General features: G+C 42.7%; 1 protein-coding gene across 1 annotated transcript in view; it reads right to left on the bottom strand.

Annotated features, from left to right (window-relative positions):
* Positions 1 to 20,333, bottom strand: part of PRMT7 (protein arginine methyltransferase 7) — a 69,366-nt gene that overhangs the window by 27,640 nt on the left and 21,393 nt on the right. Inside the window, exons 7-12 of the mRNA XM_040329111.1 lie at positions 19,189 to 19,418; positions 14,270 to 14,450; positions 12,188 to 12,315; positions 8,651 to 8,786; positions 6,073 to 6,156; positions 730 to 777 (exon numbers count right to left, since the gene is read on the bottom strand). Coding sequence (XP_040185045.1) covers positions 730 to 777; positions 6,073 to 6,156; positions 8,651 to 8,786; positions 12,188 to 12,315; positions 14,270 to 14,450; positions 19,189 to 19,418 — 807 coding nt within the window. The remainder of the gene's footprint in view (positions 1 to 729; positions 778 to 6,072; positions 6,157 to 8,650; positions 8,787 to 12,187; positions 12,316 to 14,269; positions 14,451 to 19,188; positions 19,419 to 20,333) is intronic.

The following is a 20,333-nucleotide window of genomic DNA, read 5'->3' on the forward strand; positions in this document are numbered from 1 at the left end:
AAAATTGGTAGTGGATGGGTATTCCAGCTTGACAATGACCCAAAACACACAGCCAAGGCAAAAAAAAAAAAAAAAAAAAAAAAGGAGTGGCTCAAAAAGAAGCACGTTAAGGTCCTGGAGTGGCATAGCCAGTCTCCAGACCTTAATCCCATAGAAAATATGTGGAGGCAGCTGAAGGTTCAAGTTACCAAACGTCAGCCTAGAAACCTTAATGACTTGGAAGGGATCTCCAAAGAGGAGTAGCACAAAATCCCTCCTGAGATGTGTGCAAACCTGGTGGCCAACTAAAAGAAACATCTGACCTGTGTGATTGCCAACAAGGGTTTTGCCACCAAGTACTAAAGTTTTGCGAAGGGGTCATATACTTATTTCACTCATTAAAATGCAAATCAATTTATAACTTTTTTAAAATGAGTTTTTCTGGATATTCTGTCGCTGTTAAAATAAACCTACCATTACAATTATAGACTGATCATTTCTTGGTCAGTGGGCAAACGTATAAAATCAGCAGGGGATCAAATACTTTTTTCCCCTCACTGTAAGCCTGGCATTAGTAGTTTTATGATAATATGAATTGTTGAGGCAACATATTCTTTAAATTAGCCAATAAAAGGTATTACTTTTGGCATTAACCTGCTCTAGAAAACAAATACGCTGGGCAACACACTTTACATTCCTGTGTTGTTTTTATGCATTCATTGTAGTGTATAATACAGAATGTACACAAACCTTCTCCATAACTTGCTTGGACATAGAAGAAGACTCTATTGTGTAAACCTGCAAGTAGAAAAAATAAATAAAAAAAACGTACTTTATTGCAGTGTGTTAAAGAGGAAGGAACGCCTTGTTTAAAAAAAAAAATACTCCCTGCAAGACAAAGGCATAAAGAGCTAGAATGCATAGCATACTAGCTCATTATGAAGTACTTACCTGAGATCGAAGCCCCCGCAGCCGTCCTCATTCGCCTCCTCCATCGCCGCCATCTCTCCCGGAGTGAATTCTTGCACCTACAGGTAAGCCTTATTCTAGGCTTACCTGTAGGTAAAAGTGGTCTATAAGGGTTTACAACCACTTCAAACAAATACTGAACGTATCAAAGCAACATAAACCTTGACTGATACCACAACTAGAATAGAAAGTAGAATGGAACTTTGCCGAAACCGAAAAGAACAGTTTTTTATATATATATATATATATATATATATATATATATATATATATATATATATATATATTTTTTTTTTATATATATAATTGTATTATATTCGGCATATCAATAACGCTCACATGTTACGTTTTTGATGCAGTTTTCGAGTCACATGACCAGGGTTCAAGTCCTGCGGAAACGCGTGGGAACAGAGTTCCTGCACTTTTTTCACAGCAGGAACGCAGTTCCCTTTGCAGGACTAGAGCAGCCGAGCCACCCGAGCCAATCCTTCACTAAGCGGCGATGCCCAGCTCGAGTCACTGTCAGGGGCAGGCAAACCTTAGTAATCTTTGTTACTGCCCGCTTCCTGTATATGGATTCATCGGGTAGTGTGCGGGTATTCCGTCACTTCCTCGATGCCGCAATCTCTCCTGGGAGCTTTTGTCATTGTTCCCAGGAGACATTGCGGAGGTCTAACGCGAGTTATCGCGGGATTTAGAAAGAACTTGCTTAAAGTTGTGGTTTAGTAATTATGCATATGAGCGTATCATTTTTATTTTGGTGGGGGAGTGGATCTTGGGTGGGAGTTCCCACACTTTTTTCCCCAGGACTTGACCCCTGCACATGACCTATAAAATACACACCACAAGCACAATAAAATTGTGGTATTTTCAGCTGATATGGTCAGCCGCTGAAATTCGGTGCATCTCTAGTAGAAACTTCTTATATCTGCCTGTTTCTGAAGGTATATGCATATCCAACTTCAATTACAAATCCAAATATTAAGAGTTTTATTTCACATTTTTAAATAGTGGGAAGAGTCACAGAATTCATCTATCTGGCCCGTGGGTCAACTCCGCATCCAGAACAGCTGGTATACAGCATAGATACAGCCTACTGTTATGAAGGCAACAATTGCACACCACTTACAGCTGTTTCAGGTTTGTTGGTCATTATTATTGCAGTGTAAACCTTCTATGGAGCAGGGCTTGGAGCCCAACTAGACAATACAACCAAAAGGGTTAGGGCAAGCCCCAGAAAATTGTACAAGAATCAGAAAAGCTCTGCACTCAGTCTAAAGGTCAGTAGAATCCACTTAAAACAAAAAGCAACTACAAGTCTTACTTTCCTAAAATCTTATACCTTCTGCCCCCCCAATGCCTTCCCCCTTATCATTAAAGGAGACATAGGGACATTCTTCTCTCAAGGCTCACAGGCGTGCACGTAGTTCTGCACTCCTGTCAACCATATTCAACCAACAGAGGGCTAAACTCTGCAGTCTGCTGATGTCACTCGAACAATACAAAGGGGAAGCGCTGGTTCGGTATGTAAACACGACATAACAGAAAGTCTAAAAGAATAAAAACTTATCCCATAAAACAACATCCACAGCCTAGCAAAAAGATGAAATGAATTCACTGCAACTTACAACTCAGGTAGAGGCTACAGCTGTGCAAGGCGGAATAGATGGCTGGAACCCCTGGGAGTGGGCGGATGGCCCGATGGATGTAGGATCCGTCCACAGATCTTATGGGGACTGCGCTGGGCTAATCCCTACTGTAGGAAGGAGTCGCCGGTGCGAGGAGCCACACTCAGAAGCCAGTATGGAGACGCCGGGCAGAGCAGGACCTGAGACCAGTGGCAGCAGGGCTGGGCTATGGTGTGTGGATGGGAAGTGGTAAGACAAATTGCCGGAGATCTATGAAGGCAAACTACATGTTTTGGGGATTAAACCCCTTCTTTCGGTCACCTATTGTGAGCCGACAAACACTGGGGAGATATACAAGGAAATACCACGGGGTGGGTCAGCCATCCATTGCCACCCGTTGAGGGATTGACCCCTGCAGGTAAAGTAAGTTGTGAACAAGGCAATAAAAGAAAAAAAAACTTTTATTGTGCATATGTAAGGATTAATAGACCAAGCTAACGTGACCCAACAGACACATCTATATGTATGTGTATACATATATATGTGTAATAAACACGCAACACCCATACCTCCACGCAATGTGTGGAGCATGGATGCACAAGAAACAAAAAACAAAACCAAAGAAAATCTGTTTGTAAGGGGGATGATATCCAAATATCAATATAAATGACAATAAAAATAAAAAAGGATGTGTGTGTATACACATATATGTGTAATAAACACACAACACATGCCAATCCATACCACACGGCCATTCTTCTTTTTCTGATACATCTGGGAATGTCTTTTCCATTAGAATATTTATTACTTGTTCGATCCAATACGTTATTTATGTTTTGAAGTGTCCCTGCAATCTACTCTATGTTGATAGAACAATACGTACCTTTTGCATGAGAATGGGCGAACATCGTAGGTCCATTAAAAAGGGAAAAGATGAGCGCAGTGTCCCGCGTCACTTTTCCATTTTTTGCGAGAAAAACGACAGTCTTGGTCATTGAGCATATACCCAAGGGGTCCCTAGCAGACAACGAAAGATTGGCGTTTTTTTTGCAAACGAGGATCTATAAGATCAATTCACTCTCTCCCCAAGGTTTGAAGGAAGAATTAGATACCAATACAGTTATATAATGAGATTTTATTAGTAATTTATTCTTCATTCATTATTCATGGTATTTTCCTACTGCCAATTATTAAGGATTCTTAATATACCAATTGTTACTTTATTTTGAGATATTATTTTTACTGTTTTTTTGTTTTATTTTTGGTAGTGTTTACCTACCAATTTTTTACCTCATGTCCTTTTTTTATTTAAATTTATTTTTATTGATATTTGAATATCACCCCTCTTACAAACTGATTTTTTTCTGTGTTTTTTTTTTTGTTTCTTGTGCATCTATGCTCCACACAATGCGTGGAGGTATGGGTGTTGCGTGTTTATTACACATATATATGTATACACATACATATAGATGTGTCTGTTGGTTCATGTTAGCTTGGTCTATTAATTCTTACACATGCACAATAAAAAGGTATAAATATGTATCGCCTTGTTCACAACCTACTTCACCTGCAGGTGTCAATCCCACAACAGGTGGCAATGGATGGCTGACCTGCCCCCTGGTATTTCCTTATATATCTCCCCTGTGTTTTCCGGCTCCCAATAGGTGACCTGAAGAAGGGGTTAATCCCTGAAATGTAGTCTGCCTTCATAGAGCTCCGGCAATTTGTCTTATTTCTTCCCATCCACACACCATAGCACAGTCCTGCTGCTACTAGTCTCGGCTCCTGCTCTGCCCGGCATCTCCATACCGGCTTCTGAGTGCGGCTCCCAGAGATCAGCAAGCTCCTTGTACCGGGGACTCCTTCCTACAGCAGTGATTAGCCCAGCAGAGCCCCCATAAGATCTGTGGATGGCTTCTACATCCATGGGACTATCCGCTCCCTCCCAGGAGTTCCAACCATCCATTCCACCAGGCACAGCTGTAGCCTCTATTCATTCTTTTGCTAGGCTATGGATGTTGTTTTATGGGATTAGTTCATTAAAGTTTTTATTCTTTTAAACTTCCTGTCAGGTTTACATACCGGACCAGTGCCTCCCCCTTTGTATTGTTCGATTGTTGTCTCATCTGGTCTCAGGGATGGACTGGGACAAAAATTTGGCCCTGGACTTCATCCAGACTGGCCCACTTTAACAGGTCTCTCCCATGGCGGCCAGACAACTCCCGCACCCCCCCCCCCCCCCCAGCCACCCAAGCCCCCTCTCCCCCTTCACTAGCCACTAGCCGTTTTACTTTATTAGAGTAGAAGGGCTGATACTGCTCCTCTTATAGGCAGTACCAGTGGGGAAGCTAGACATTATTTCACCTGGGGCAAAGAATCAGTTCGGTGCCCCCCCCCCCCCCCCCCCCCATGGGACAAGATTAGGCAGAAGTGAGAAACTCCCAGGCCATAGCTGTTGAGCCAGCTGTCTGTCCCCTCCCCCCATGATCCTCTGTCGTCCCCCCTGCTCCTTTGTTCCCCCCAGGTGAGCGCTGCGGGGAGGGAGAGACAGAGCAGTGGAGGGGGGCGGCGGTCCGCTGTCACTAAAGCCGGCCCACTAATCCATCGGCCCACCGGGAAACTCCCTGTAGTCCCAATGGCCAGTCCATCCCTGTCTGGTCTCATGGGATTGAAAGCAGCAGCCGGCTAGTAACCCTCCATAACCACCTGACTGGACACTTCCATGCGCTAGGACTTTTGTTGGTTTTTGCTGAGGTCGCTCAGCTGCTCCAGACTCTGGAGCGATCCCGATTTCAATGTCGGGATCCACCCAGATGCCTAAGGGGGCAGCCGCTCCCAACCCCCTGCACAACAAGGCACTCCAGTGAGATCTGGATGGGCAGAGCAGAGAGTCCTTGACTGACAGCTATAAGTAAACACTAAAGTTAGTGTGAAACGCGTCAGCTGTCCTAGGCTCCATTGCTGTGACTTGTAGTGCCTGTTTCCAGTTTTTCACAATAAAGCTAGGTTGGATTGGAGTGCGGCTGTCCTAATCATCATTTGTTCTTAAATTGCCTTGTGCATTGCCAGCACCCTCGGTTTCTGAGAGGAAGATTGCAACCAAACAAGACCTGCCTGGAGTAGCAATTTTTCTCTTTTAATAGTCCTTGACTGACAGTCACTATCACTTTGCAGCCTGAAGACTGAGAACTGAGCGATCAGCAGTTTGATTGCTCAGTTCTCAGGCCTTATAGGCAGCAGGGGACAGATGCTGTATCCACCTAGGTGCGTATGTGCAGTATGTTTATTTTTTTTAAATCCCATACTTCTCTTTTAAGCTCATCGAAAACATTAGAGGATCAATGCGGACATTAAAACTAATAACAGCAGAGCCAATCTCAACTACATAAAATGAAAGATTTGTTTATACTGTGAGCTGTCTGTATCTCTGGTCATTTAGACATGTCATTTTTTTTTCTTTACTTTAGATATTCACCAAAAGGGTTACAGACATTACCTGAGCTGCTCCAATAGAATGAGCCAGCAAGGGTAGCAAACTGCCATCACTTATACACAAGCACACAGAGCTTGGTGTCAGGATCTGCACGAGTGATAAAAAAAAAAACAACACTACATTAGAGCAAAGAAAAATAGAGATAAATAGTGCAGTCTTTAGTACAGAAGTCTTTATACTGTAGTTGGTCATTCTCCCTCTCACTGGTTTACCATCTTCATTCTTCAGTGCGATAATACAAATACATGGGGGAGGTTTGGCACAGCTTCAGTACACAGTACTTGTTGGTGCAGAATGTTAAAACCTAGAAGTCATCCATGCAATTATTCCATATATGGGCGTCATAGAATTTAAAAGTAAAAATTCCACTTATCAAACCGCCCCCGCCCTTTTAAAATGTAAACTTTTTATTGTCATTTTGGAAACGGCTACATTTTTTCTGACAGGTACCCACTCCCACCAACTCTTTCTCACCTAGGTGATAATAGTAGAAGTTCAGCCCCCCCACTCCCTACCTGCAACCTGCTGGGATAGGTCACATGTTCCAGGAGACTGCGGGACCTTTCTGAAAACGCAGCACAGCTCGAGAAGAGGGGACGCTACATAGTGGTAAACATGGCCCTGTCCCAACTTTTTTGAGATGTGTGGCTGCTGTCAATTTCAAAATGACCTTTTTTTTCTTAAAATGGTAAATTTTCTCAGTTTAGACATTTTATATGTTTTCTATTTTCCATTGTGAATAAAATATGTGTTTATTAGATTTGGAAATAGGGGTGTACTAGAAAATAAAATGATACAGGCTATTGCCTTTCAATTGCTGCCTAGCTGAGCAGACAGAATACATGTTAAAAGGGGTTGTAAAGGTTTGTTTTTTTATTTTCTAAATAGGTTCCTTTAAGCTAGTGCGTTGTTGGTTCACTTACCTTTTCCTTCAATTTCCCCTCTAAATGTTTATGGTTTCTTTCTTTTTCACTTCCGGTTTCTCCTCAGTAAGCTTGCCCCCATCATCCATGGGGGTTAGTCAGCCAGAACAGCTTACTGAGGAGGAACAGGAAGTGAGAAATTCAGACAAACAAAGAAAAAAAAATTAGAAGGGAAATCGAAGGAAAAGGTAAGTGAACCAACAATGCACTAGCTAAGGCCCCTTTCACATTGAGGAGTTTTTCAGGCGGTGCAGCGCTAAAAATAGCGCTGCTATCCCGCCTGAAAAACTCCTTCACTGCAGACTCAATGTGAAAGCCCGAGGGCTTTCACACTGAGGCGATGCGCTGGCGGGAGACAAAAAAATCTCCTGTCAGCAGCATCTTTGGAGCGGTGAGAGGAGCGGCATGTATACCGCTCCTTCACCGCTCCTTCCCATTGAAAACAATGGGAAACCGCGGCAATACCGCCGGCAATGCGCCTCTATAGAGGCGCATTGCGGGCGGTATTAACTCTTTATCGGCCGCTAGCGGGGGTTAATACCGCACCGCTAGCGGCTGATACCCGCGGCAATTCCGGCGGTATAGCGCCGCTATTTTTAGCGGCGTTATACCGCCACCGCAGCTCCCGCCCCAGTCTGAAAGGGGCCTTAAAGTGGATGTAAATTCAAATTTTTTTTTTTTTTGATGTCACAATGTAGAGTATAAGATTTCCTATCATCTGTGCCCAGTCCTGCCACACAGAGTTAATCCAGCTCTGAGCAATCCTCATTTATTGTTCAGTGAAAATTACCAGATTTCCAGATAAAAACCTGTCTAAATCCTTTCCTCTCTCCTTGCTTTGAGTGACAGGTTATTTACACATCTAGCTTGGACATGTTTATCATATGTTATGTTATGTTTATCATAATATGAGGTGATCCACAGTTCATTGTATATTACCAGGATGTGTTATGTGGGGGAGGGGTGGATTTCTCACTTTTTATACTGTGGATCACCTCATATTATTATAAACATAACATAACATATGATAAATATGTCCAAGCTAGATATGTAAATAACCTATCACTCAAAGCAAGGAGAGCGGAAAGGACTTTTTATTTAGACAGGTTTTTATCTGTAAGTCTGTTAATTTTCACTGAACAATAAAAGAGGATTGCTCAGAGCTGGATTAACATTTTGTGGCACGACTGGGCACAGATGATAAGAAATCCTATACTCTACATTGTGACATCCCGGAAGTGGTGCAAATACCTTAGACAGGTATCTGCACCCCCTCCCCCCTGAAAGGTGCCAAATGTGACACGGGAGGGTTCCTGAAAAGCAGAAATTCCATTTTTGGATGGAACTCTGCTTTAAAGGAACCTATTTAGAAAATAAAAAACGAACCTTTACAATCCCTTTAACTACTTTCAAATGGACAAATGTTTGTGTATTCTTATGTCAAAAGATAACCCAGTTATTAAAAGCAACGATTTCAAGTACTAAGAGGCATGCACAAATTGCATTATGTGCGAGAAGGTGTGTTGGATTTGATTCTCAGCTTTTGACTACACACTGTAAGTACTTGGAAGCTAAGAAGCCTTACAGAACATAGAGGTTTAAAATATGTAAAGGCAGCTCCCTGTTATTACAATGGCAACCATTCAACACCCCATTACCTTCTTTAAGGCTGTTTTATACTTTGCCATCCTTCCCTGGTCGTTTAGTTCCCCGAAGCGTGTACGGTTCCAAATGATATGAGCTCCGCAGTGACACACCGGCCGTTCATCTGACACTGAACTGCTCTTCTCCAGCCTGCAATATAGAGGCTTCATTATCACAAATGCACTTTCAATTCTGCTCCCAATAAAAACAATTAAAGCATGTTTTCAATTGTAGAATGTGGCACACATGAAATTGTAATATGACCACCTGCAACATTATATAGCAACCTAAACTGCAAATAAGTACTAAACAGCATGACCAGCTTGCGTTCATTTAGTTAAGGCGCAATCTGTGATAAGTTGTTGTAGTTCCTTGTCACTATGACTATCTGCTGCGCTCATTGAAAAGCGGGGTTCCTCTCACTGGGCCAGATTCAGATAGAGATACGACGGCGTCATTTGGAGCAATGCACGCTGGGAAATTTAGCGGACGGCGCATGCGCCATTCGTTCGGCGCGGGGACACGCCCGATTTAAATTCTACACACCCCCTAGCCGCGGAATTTGAATTCCGCCGGGGGATTTACGATACGCCGCCGCAACTTTAGAGGTAAGTGCTTTCTGAATACAGCACTTGCCTCAAAAACTTGCGCCGGCGGATCGTAAATCAGATAGGTTAGCGGATCTAAAGATCCGCTAACCTATCTGAATCTAGCCCACTGACTCTAACATCACTTTAGGATGCGTATGGTGAGGGGAGCAGGTATAGGACATTATATTTCTCTCAGTACAAGTTGTGTTTGACGTTAAATTCCTAGATGCTAAAGCCGGCCATAGTTCGATCGAATCCCAGCCAGTTGAGCAGGGACTGGCCAAGATCTGATACATCTATGGGCAGGCTGGGTGTACTGAAGTCAATCCACTTCAGTACAACCAACCTGTCAGATTTTTTGCATGTGATCTATGCCGATGGCTATATCAGCGGCCAATGATCATTGTGTTCTGCTGGCAGGGAAGGCTCCCTGCTGGCAAAAAACGATAGTGCTGCGGGAAGGATTCCGCCCTCAACACTAAGTGTGTTCATGGGAGATTTGAGCGATTTTCTTTCCTTCCACCTTTAGTGAAAAGAAAGAAAATTGTATCATCTATGGCTTGCCTAACTCCCATGGTATCAGCATTATTTTTGTTGTAGAGATTCTTTAACCACTTAAGCCCCGGAAAACTCGGCCCCTTAATGACCAGGCCATTTTTTGCGATACGGCACTGCTTCGCTTTAATCGCATGCCGCCCGATGCAGATATACGTCTGCAGCATGGCACGGGCAGGTAAAAGGACGTATATATACGTCCCATTTAAGATAGTGGCATTGTGGACGCGGGCTCCATGACTTCCGACCACGGGCTCGATCGTTTCACAGTGAGGAAGAACGGGGAAATGCTGATGTAAACAAGCATTTCGTCAATTTTCCTAGTGACAGGACGGTGATCACAGCTTTCTGCAATCGGAAGCTGTGATCACTGTCGTGTCACACACAGCCCATCCCCCCTACAGTTAGAAGCACTCCCTAGGACACACTTAACCCCTTCAGCGCCACCTAGGGGTTAACCCCTTCACTGCCTGTGTAATTTTTACAGTAATCAGTACATTGTTATAGCACTGATCGCTGTAAAAATGATAATGGTCCCAATAGTGTCCGATGTGTCCGTCAAAAAAATAAATCGCTGATCGCCGCCATAAGTTGTAAAAAAAAAAAAAAAAAAAAAAATTACATAAAACAGTCCCCTATTTTGTGGACACTATAACTTTTGCGCAAACCAATCAATAAACGCTTGTGATTTTTTTTTTACCAAAAATATGTAGAATACGTATCGGCCTAAACTGTGGAAAAAAAATATATATATATTTTTGGGGGATATTATAGCAAAAAGTTAAAAATATTTTTATTTTTTTTTAAATTGTCGCCAAATTTTGTTTGGGAGCCACGTCGCACGACCACGCAATTGTCAGTTAGAGCAATCGCAAAAAGTGGCTCGGTCATTGACCACCAAAATGGTCCGGTGCTGAAGCGGTTAATGACCAGGTCATTTTTTGCGATACGGCATGGCGTCGCTTTAACTGACAATTGCGCAGTCGTGCGATTTTGTACCCAAACAAAATTGACGTCCTTTTTTTCCCCACAAATAGAGCTTTCTTTTGGTGGTATTTGATCACCTCTGCGCTTTGTATTTTTTGCGCTATAAACAAACAAAAAAAAAAAAAACAACAACAATTTTGGAACAAACAATAATTTTACTTTTGCTCTAAAAAAATATCCCCAATTTAAAAAATAAATAAAAAATGTCTTCTTCAGTTTAGGCCGATATATATTCTTCTAAATATTTTTTGTAAAAAAAAAAAAAAAAAAGACACAATTTTTATTATATTTTATTTTTTTACTAGTAATGGTGATCTTTATCAGGACTGCGACATTGCGGCAGATATATCGGCCACTTTTGACACTATTTTGGGACCATTGACATTTATACAGCGATCAGAGCTAAAAACAGCCACTGATTACTGTATGTCATTGGCAAAGAAGGGGTTAACACTAGGGGGGGCAATCAAGGGGTTAAATGTGTGTCCTAGGGAGTGTTTCTAACTGTGGGGGGATGGGACTGCCTGGGGGAGGAGACCGGTTGTTGTTCCTAAGCATGAAGAACAACTCATCAGTCTCCTCATCCCTGACAGAACGGAGACCTATCTATTTACATTGACAGACCTCCGTTCTGTGCCAGGTCAGGCCACTCCCGTGCTACAAGAAAAGATCAGTGGGCACTACACATCTTTATGTAAAATCCTTTGTATTTAAAAATAAATAATGCAGACAAAATTCAACAGGTAAAGACATGTGGCAGATAGAAGTTCTCTGTCTCCAAGATCTCACTTTCAATATTGAAACAATTGAACAAATATATATTGCAGCTTACCAATCATCCCAACGTGTTTTAGGAGAGGTAAGCATTAAAGGGGTTGTAAAGGAAAAAAATGTTTTTCATAATAAGCATCCTTTACCTGCAGACATTCCTCTTTTCACTTCCTCATTGTTTGTTTTTGCTCAGAAGTTGCTCTATTTCTTCTCTGTTCTGTTCACTTCCTGCTTGTCTGATTGTTACTCACCACCGTGAAGGGAGGCTTTACTGCGGTGGTCAGTGACGTGCTCGCCCCCTCCTGGGAACTACATCTGTGCGGCAGGACGCTCTCTACGAGACCTCAAGGAGGTGTGAATTACTGGGTGTGCCGCAATGCATACTGGGAAATGTAGTTCTTACATGAACGAGCGCCGCAAACCAGGAAGTGAATGAGAGAACAGAAACCATAACGCCAGAGGTGATATATAGATGAAGGAACTTAATAGGTATTTACTCGTTTTTTAACAGAATCATTACACTATTCTGTCTGTCTGCGGACATTCATTTTAGGCAAAACATTTTTTTTTCCTTTACAACTCCTTTAAAATTGTATCAAATAATATCAACAGCAAAATAAAATTGTGACTATGCTAAATATGAATTACCCAGGTTTTATAAGCTTGTACCATACACAATAGTCATCTTGATAAGCAGTGAGACAGAGCTCTTCCCCCAACGTCACCTTTCGCTCCTCAGGCAGGAAATACACGCACTGCATCCAATGATCCCGCCACTAGACATTAAAAAAAATCAAACAACAAAAAAACATCAAATGTTATACACAGCACAATACCCTATAACACAGTTTTCAACCAATACCTAACAAGTGAGGAGACACCTTTAACCAGTGGCCGACCATCCCACGCGGGGCGGCGGCTCTTGTGTGCAAAATCACGTACAGGTACGTGATTTAGTTCTTTCGCCGGCAAACAGCTCTCGCTGTGATTGCACACAGCGGGAGCCAATCATCGGGTCCGCCAAGAGAGGCAGAACAAGGCAGATCACCGTTCTGTGACAGTGGTAGACAGAGATCTTGTGTTTCTGCTAACAGGAACACAGATCTCTGTTTTCCCACAGTTAAAGAACCCCCCACACAGTTAGAAAGCACCCCCTAGGGACACATTTAACCCTTTGCTCGCCCCTGGTGTTAACCCCTTCCCTGCCAGTGCATTTTTTCAGCACTGATCACTGTACTGGTGTCACTGGTCACCAAAAAGTGTCACTTGGTGTCAGATTTGTCCATCGCAGTGTTGCAATCCCGCTATAAGTTATTGATCGCTGCCATTACTAGTATAAAAAAAAAATCCATAAAAATATCCCATAGTTTGTGGACGCTATAAACTTTTGCACAAACCAATCTATATACGATTATTGGGATTTTTTTTAAACTAAAAATATGTAGAAGAATACATATTGGCCTAAATTGTCTGCATTTTTTCATTTAACCACTTAATACCCGGACCATTATGCAGGTTAAGGACCTGGTCCCCTTTTGCAAATCCGCACTGCGTTGCTTTAACTGGCAATTGCGCAGTCATGCGACATGGCTCCCAAACAAAATTGGCATCCTTTTTTTCCCCACAAATAGAGCTTTCTTTTGGTGGTATTTGATCACCTCTGCGGTTTCTATTTTTTGCGCTATAAACAAACATAGAGCGACAATTTTTTAAAACATTCTATATTTTTTACTTTTTGCTATAATAAATATCCCCAAAAAATATATTTTTCCTCAGTTTAGGCCGATACGTATTCTTCTACATATTTTTGGTAAAAAAAAAAAAAAAAAAAAAACACAATAAGCTTTTATTGATTGGTTTGCGCAAAAGTTATAGCATTTACAAAATAGTTTTATGGCATTTTTATTAATAATTTTTTTTTTTTTTACTAGTAATGGCGGCGGTCAGCGATTTTTTTTGTGACTGCGACATTATGGCGGACACATCGGACACATTTCTGGGACCATGGTCTTTTTCACAGCGAAAAGTGCTATAAAAATGAACCGATTACTGTGAAAATGACAATGGCAGTGAAGAGGTTAACCACTAGGGGGCGCTAAGAGGTTAAGTGTGCCCAAAGGGAGTGATTCTTACTGTAGGGGTGACGTCACTGATCGTCGTTCCCTATAAACAGGAAACAGACGATCAGTGTCACTGCAACAGAGAAGAACGGGGAAGGTGTGTTTACACTCGCCTCTCCCCGTTCTTCAGCTCCTGTGACCGATCACGGGACACCGGCGGCGATCGGGGGCGCGGTCACGGAGCTTCGGACCGGGTCGCGAGCGTGACCCACAGCTAGGCTCTTAAAAGGCGGCGTACAGGTACGTGCCTGTGCCCAGTCGTGCCATTCTGCCAACGTATAATCCGCGTTAGGCGGTCCTTAAGTGGTTAAAGCGCAAAAAATAAAAACCGCAGAGGTGATCAAATACTGCTAAAAGAAATCTCTATTTGTGGGGGGAAAAAAAGGACAATTTTATTTTTGTACAGCATCGCACGACAATTGTCAGTTAAAATAATGCAGTGCTGTATCGCAAAAAATGGCCCGGTCATGAAGAGGGGCTGAATTGGTTAAATGCCAAAAACTTTTTACTTTCTGACTGTAAATTATCATAAAAAAAAAAATATATAATTTTTTATGCTCAAATTGCAACATTTTATAAAAGTGTCTACTATGACTGTTCCATCACTTACCGGGACAGGATGGCCAGTGGGATATAGCCACCCTGGCTTCATAGTACAATTGATTTTGCCTTCAGGATCCATATCTATGTCCCACCATGACAGAACAACCTGGGCAGCACCATTGGCCACAGATGTAAACTTCATTGGATGAATGACAGTGGCACTGCTGACCTGCTGGCTGAAATCCACTCTGCAAACAGAGAAAGGGGGTGAGATAGTGACACAAATTATTTCTCATACACATTTCATATTTAAGCTCAGTTCACACTGCCGCCACTTGTCATGCGACTTGAGAGGTCAAAGTTGCACGACAAGTTGAACCCCCCACCAACCACTTTTGCCCCCCTCCCTGACCAGGCCAATTTTCAGCTTTCAGCGCTGTTACACTTTGAATGACAATTGCGCAGTCGGGGGGCACGGCAGACAGAGGAGAGAGAGAGAGAGAGAGAGAGAGAGAGAGAGAGAGAGAGATACAAAGAAAGATAAAGATAGAAAGAAAGGAAGGTGGATAGATAGATAAAGATAGAAAGAAAGAAAGAAAGAAAGATAGATAAAGATAGAAAGAAAGAAAGAAAGGAAGATAGATAAAGAAAGAAAGACAGATAAAGATAGAAAGAAAGAAGGGAAGATAGATAGATAGATAAGGATAAAAAGAAAGAAGAGAAGGAAGGAAGATAGATAGATAGATAGATAGATAGATAGATAGATAGATAGATAGATAGATAGATAGATAGATAGATAGATAGATAGAGAGAGAGATAGATAGATAGAGAGAGAGAGAGAGAGAGAGAAAGATAGATAGATAGATAATGATAGATAGATAATAGGGAGAGAGAGAGTGAGAGAGAGAGAGAGAGAGAGGGAGAGAGAGAGAGAGAGAGAGAGAGAGAGAGAAGGGAATGAAGGGCACCCCTACATCAGTGTACAGTACTCACTCAGAGGCAGGAGGGACTGACTGGATGGATATCAGACTCCATCTTTTCTTTCTGTTTGCCAGGCTTTATCTTGAATCTTCCCTTAGGCAGCAGAACAGTGTCTGTCGGGGAGAGTGGGCGGGGAAAACACAGAAGGAGAGGAGGGGGAGGAGTAGAAGCAGCTCCTCTCCTCTAACTGGTCCTGCGGGCAGCAAGGGGAGGGGAGAAATCGCCCTGCTCATCTCTCTCTATCTGGCGCTGTGTTGGTGGTGGGGGGTGGGGAATCTCTGCTATCAGTAAAAATGGGCGTCCCCTCTCGGCCTGCAACCCTTTGGTACACCCCTGGAGATGTGACATGCGGCCTGCCGAGGGCCGTTCGTGGCCCGCGGGCCACCGCGGCCCACCAGGCATATGCCTGGTATGCCCTATGGCCAGTCCGGGCCTGCTTCAGAGTAAAAGTCAAACAGATGCAGCTCTCCCAACATACTCCGTTCTCCATACTAGCACTGGAGACTAATTTCATTAGTGTAAAAGGCAGCCATGGAAACTATTGCGTTTAAAATGATATGAGATTTATTTTTGATATTTATTATAGGATTTTCTAGAAATTTATTTTAGTAGAGTAAATATATATATTTACAGTGTTCAGCCAACAGGTGGAGCTCCAGCGTCCTCTGCAGCATGTTTTTTCTGCAGAACTTTTATTTCTAAGCTGTAAAAAGAATTAGGGGCATTTATGAACGCAGCATTGCTCTATTTCCAAATGTTACACCAAGCGAACGTGTCCCAATCATTCGTAGTTCCTATTCAACCTCTTGCAGCTGAACGTTTCCAAGTGCCGCAACACTTTCGGTTTTCTAACACCTGCTTGATGTGATAAACTGACCATAGGTAGATATTCTTAGATCCTAATTAACCACTTGAAAGACCAGGCCTTTTTCTGACACTTTTGTAAAAATCTGTATTTTTTGCTAGAACTTTAATTCTTTTTTTTAAGCAGAGGCTCTAGAAAATAAAAACAGTGGATTTTGCAATTTTTTTCAAACGATATATATATATATACCCGTATAGACTCGAGTATAAGCTGACCTGAATATAAGCCGAGGCACCTAATTTTACCACAAAATACTGGCAAAACGTATTGACCCGCGTATAAGCCTAGGGTGTCCATGTGCATGCCTCACTGTGCCCATGCCTCACTGTGCCCATGCCTCACTGTGCCCATGCCTCACTGTGCCCATGACTAGACTTACGTTTAACATGGGAGTATATAGAAGGGGTGCCCAGTTTGAAAAATCGGTAACTTTAAACACTTGTAGAGGAGAACTGGGGCTACATGTGTGCCAAGTTTCAGGTCCAGGGGAACTAAGACCGGCCAGTACCGGGTCCCCAAAGTTACCAGAGAAATTACTGTTTAACATGGTAGTCTGTGGAAGGGGTGCCCCCGGCCGTAGGTCCCCCGGACAACAAACTTTGCACACTTGTAGAGGAAGAGGGGCTATATGGGGTCCAGGGGACCTACGGCCGGTCGTACCAGGTTCCCAAAGTGCAGGAGATCAGGCGCAAAAAGGTGACTCGAGTATAAGCCGAGGGGGGCATTTTCAGCACCAAAAAATGTGCTGAAAAACTTGGCTTATAATCGAGTATATACGGTATATATATTTTAAATAGGGCTGTGCAAATCAACTTTTAATTAATCGATTAATCTTTAAATTTTTTTGATCGATTAAAATTCTTTTGATTGGTACTCACCTCTCTGCCGGCTTCAGGGAGTTCCATCAGAGATCCAGTAACGTCACGGACACCGGCGGGGCTTGCCGTGTCCATCTGAAGGGCTCCTTTGCTGTGCCTTCATATCTGCATGCCGGCGGGACCTTACTATCTGCCACACGCAAGGGCTGTTACACTTCCCTCTATCAACCTGGGATTCTACAGCTATCCACTGGGAGTTGTGATAGTTCCCTTCACGGGACATCTACATGCCGACGGACTGATGTTAACCCCCTCCTCATTTGGATTCAGCAGTGGGATCGTTGTACACATTTTTATACCAGTATCATACTTAGCTACATGTTTTTATGGCTGCTTTTGGTACCGTTTGGTATTACTCGCACCATTTTTACAGTTTATGTAGCTACATCGATTTTATCTCCAGTGCAATATTTATTTGGTTACGTACTTGAAGACTATTAAAAGTTTTTAATGCCATTCCCATTTTTGTATCCTGCTATCCATTTTCCAGTGGTTGGTAGCTGCACTGGGAATCAGCCTGCAAAAAGATCAGCTAAAAGTAGTTGGATCTGTATGTGCGTTATAATTAATCGAAATTAGTCGATTAATTGATAAAAAAAAAAAAAAAAACGATTAATCGAACAGAATTTTTTTTATCATTAACAGCCCTAATTTTAAATACACTTTTTAAAATTTTAATGCAAAAAAAAAAAAACACAATACATAACCCAATGCTTTGGTAAAATATGAAAAGATGATGTTGTGCTGAGTAAATAGATACCAAACATGTCATGTTTTAAAATTGCGCACACCAGTGCAACGGCGACAAATGACATGAATTTTACTATCTATAGGCGACACTTTCAAAGCCTTTACAGGTTACCACTTTGATTTGTGATCAAATGCTTTTCATTTAAAAAAAAAAAGGCAATGTTTACATCTGGGTAAACCGGAAGTGATGTAAGGTCATCTCTTCCGGGTTACTATATCACAGAGCAAAGCCGCTTTGATCTTTGTTCAGCTCTGCGATCAGCCAGTGGAAGCACTGGCTGGTTGATCGGGGGCTCCTGGTAGGATGGGAGATCCTGGTAAAGCCACCACAGAAGGCGTAGGGGTGTCGGTGGGATTGCTTTTGCAAGGCAGCCGACCGCCGGCTCTAAAAACAGTACCGGAATGATGCCTGCATCATACCAGTATAACCACTTGAAATCCAGTGGTCAGCAAGTGGTTAATGTATTAGACAAAAAATTACTGCCAATATCCCAATGGGGTGTCTAAGCGATGGGTGAGGTTGAGTGTGAAAACCAGAGCACCACACAAAAACTTGGGAGTCCAAAATGAAGTTGAATTCCAAAACTATAGCAGGTGCTACATCCAACGTGTTTCAGGGACCACACACTACACACATCATCAGGGCCAAAAATGTTGAACGTAAACATATAATCAAACATTCACTGAACTAAAATAGTGCATAAAAAGAGTCCTCAAAAAAGATATCGGTATGATTCTGAGATTAAATGTGTACAGCACACTATTTACTAACTCAGATAACACTTACCTGCTGAAACCAAAAGCTAAAATCATGTAGTTTATGATCTTAGAATTCGATGGTCATATGTATGCAAATCTTGCAAAATGATCTCAATTATGTAAAACAGTTACACGTGATTGTAAATGTATTTGATCAATCTGCGATTGTCTTCCAGTTTTTGGACATCTGTTGCAAGTGTAATGAACTAGACCAGGGGCCTCCAAACTTTCTAAACAAAGGGCCAGTTCACTGTCCTTTACACTTTAGGAGGGCCGGGACTAGGGCCATTTGGAGTAGAAAATGTCCATTGGGAGTAAACAATACCATGTCTTTGGTGTCAGTGAGAGTACTAGTGCCCCATTGTTGGTGTGAATAGAAGGAATTGTACCCTTTGGATAGTGTCAGTTGGATGAATAGTGCCCCATTGGGACATTTCAGCAACAAGAATGATTCCCCATTGTTGGAGATAGTGGATGGAATAGTGCGCCAAGGGCCGGGTGAAGGCAAGCAAAGGGCCGCATTCGGCCCCGGGGCCGCAGTTTGGAGACCCCTGAACTAGACTGTAGCAGAAATATTACAGCAATATGTTGCATACATAAGAAGTGATGTGGATCACTTTTTTCAACAGACACAATTATCTGAAAATTATTTCTTAAATGCTTTTAAAGGAGAGCTATTTTTAGGCAACTTGCGACAAGTCGGCAAATCTGCGGCATACTTTCCACACTTTCGCAAAAACAAAATGCTCTTACTTGAAGATGGCCATGATGTCGCTGAGTGTTTTGAAGTCATCTTGGCTCAGCTGGCTAAGCTGGACATCACACACTGATGGCGCTCCAGGACAGGTCTGAATTTCGGCTGGAGCATGGATGAGTTTCTGGTCCAAGTCTATGGGGAATAGCTTATTCCAGCCCCAAAGCCTGCGAGATTCCACCACTAAGGCATATATTGTAGCTCGATGAGGCACTGCTTCCCACCGGTCCTGTAAGCATGCATCAGAAAAGCACAACTAGTAAGTATATAGATATACAGTATGCACACCATACAGTACTTTCATTGGACCTCAGGTACCACTAAAATGACATATTACTTCTGAATGGCAGCAAAGTTAAAGTGATTGTAAAGGCATAGCCTTTTTTTCTTTTTATAACAAACGTGTTATACTTACCTGCTCTGTGCAATTGTATTGCACAGAGCAGCCTGGATCCCCCTCTTCTCAGGTCCCCCACCAGCATTCCAGGTCCCTCCCTCCTGGCTAGTCCCCCACAGCAAGCAGCTTGCTATGGGGGCACTCGAGCAGGCTCGCTTCAGAGCCGCTGCTTTGGGTGTCGATTTACACACAGCCATGGCTCGGCCCTGCCACGCTCTCTCATTGGCTCACTGCTTGTGATTAGCAGTAGTGGGAGCCAATGGCAATGACAGGGACAGCCTTGTGCACATTGCTGGATCAAGATGGGGCTTAGTGAGGTATTGGGGGGGGGGGGGGGCTGCTGCTGCACACAGATTTTTTTACCTTCATGCATAAAACCTTCAGGGTTCTAGAAAGCTGAACATGAAGAGGAACTTCATCTTTCAGCATGACAACGACCTAAAGCATACATCCAAATCAGCAAAGGAAGGGCTTCACCAGAAGTAGATTAAAGCTTTGGAATGGCGCTGCCAGAGCCCAGACCTGAATCTGATTGAAAATCTGTGGGGTGATCTAAAGAGGGCTGTGCACAGGAGATGACCTCGCAATCTCACAGGTTTGGCGTGTTTTTGCAATGAAGAGTGGACAAATATTGCCAAGTCAAGATGTGCCATGCTGGTAGACTCATACCCAAAAATACTGAGTGCTGTAATAAAATTAAAAAGTGCTTCAACAAAGTATTAGTTTAAGGGTGTGTGCACACTTATG

Source organism: Rana temporaria, chromosome 11 (assembly GCF_905171775.1).
Source record: "Rana temporaria chromosome 11, aRanTem1.1, whole genome shotgun sequence".
Lineage (NCBI taxonomy): Eukaryota > Metazoa > Chordata > Amphibia > Anura > Ranidae > Rana > Rana temporaria.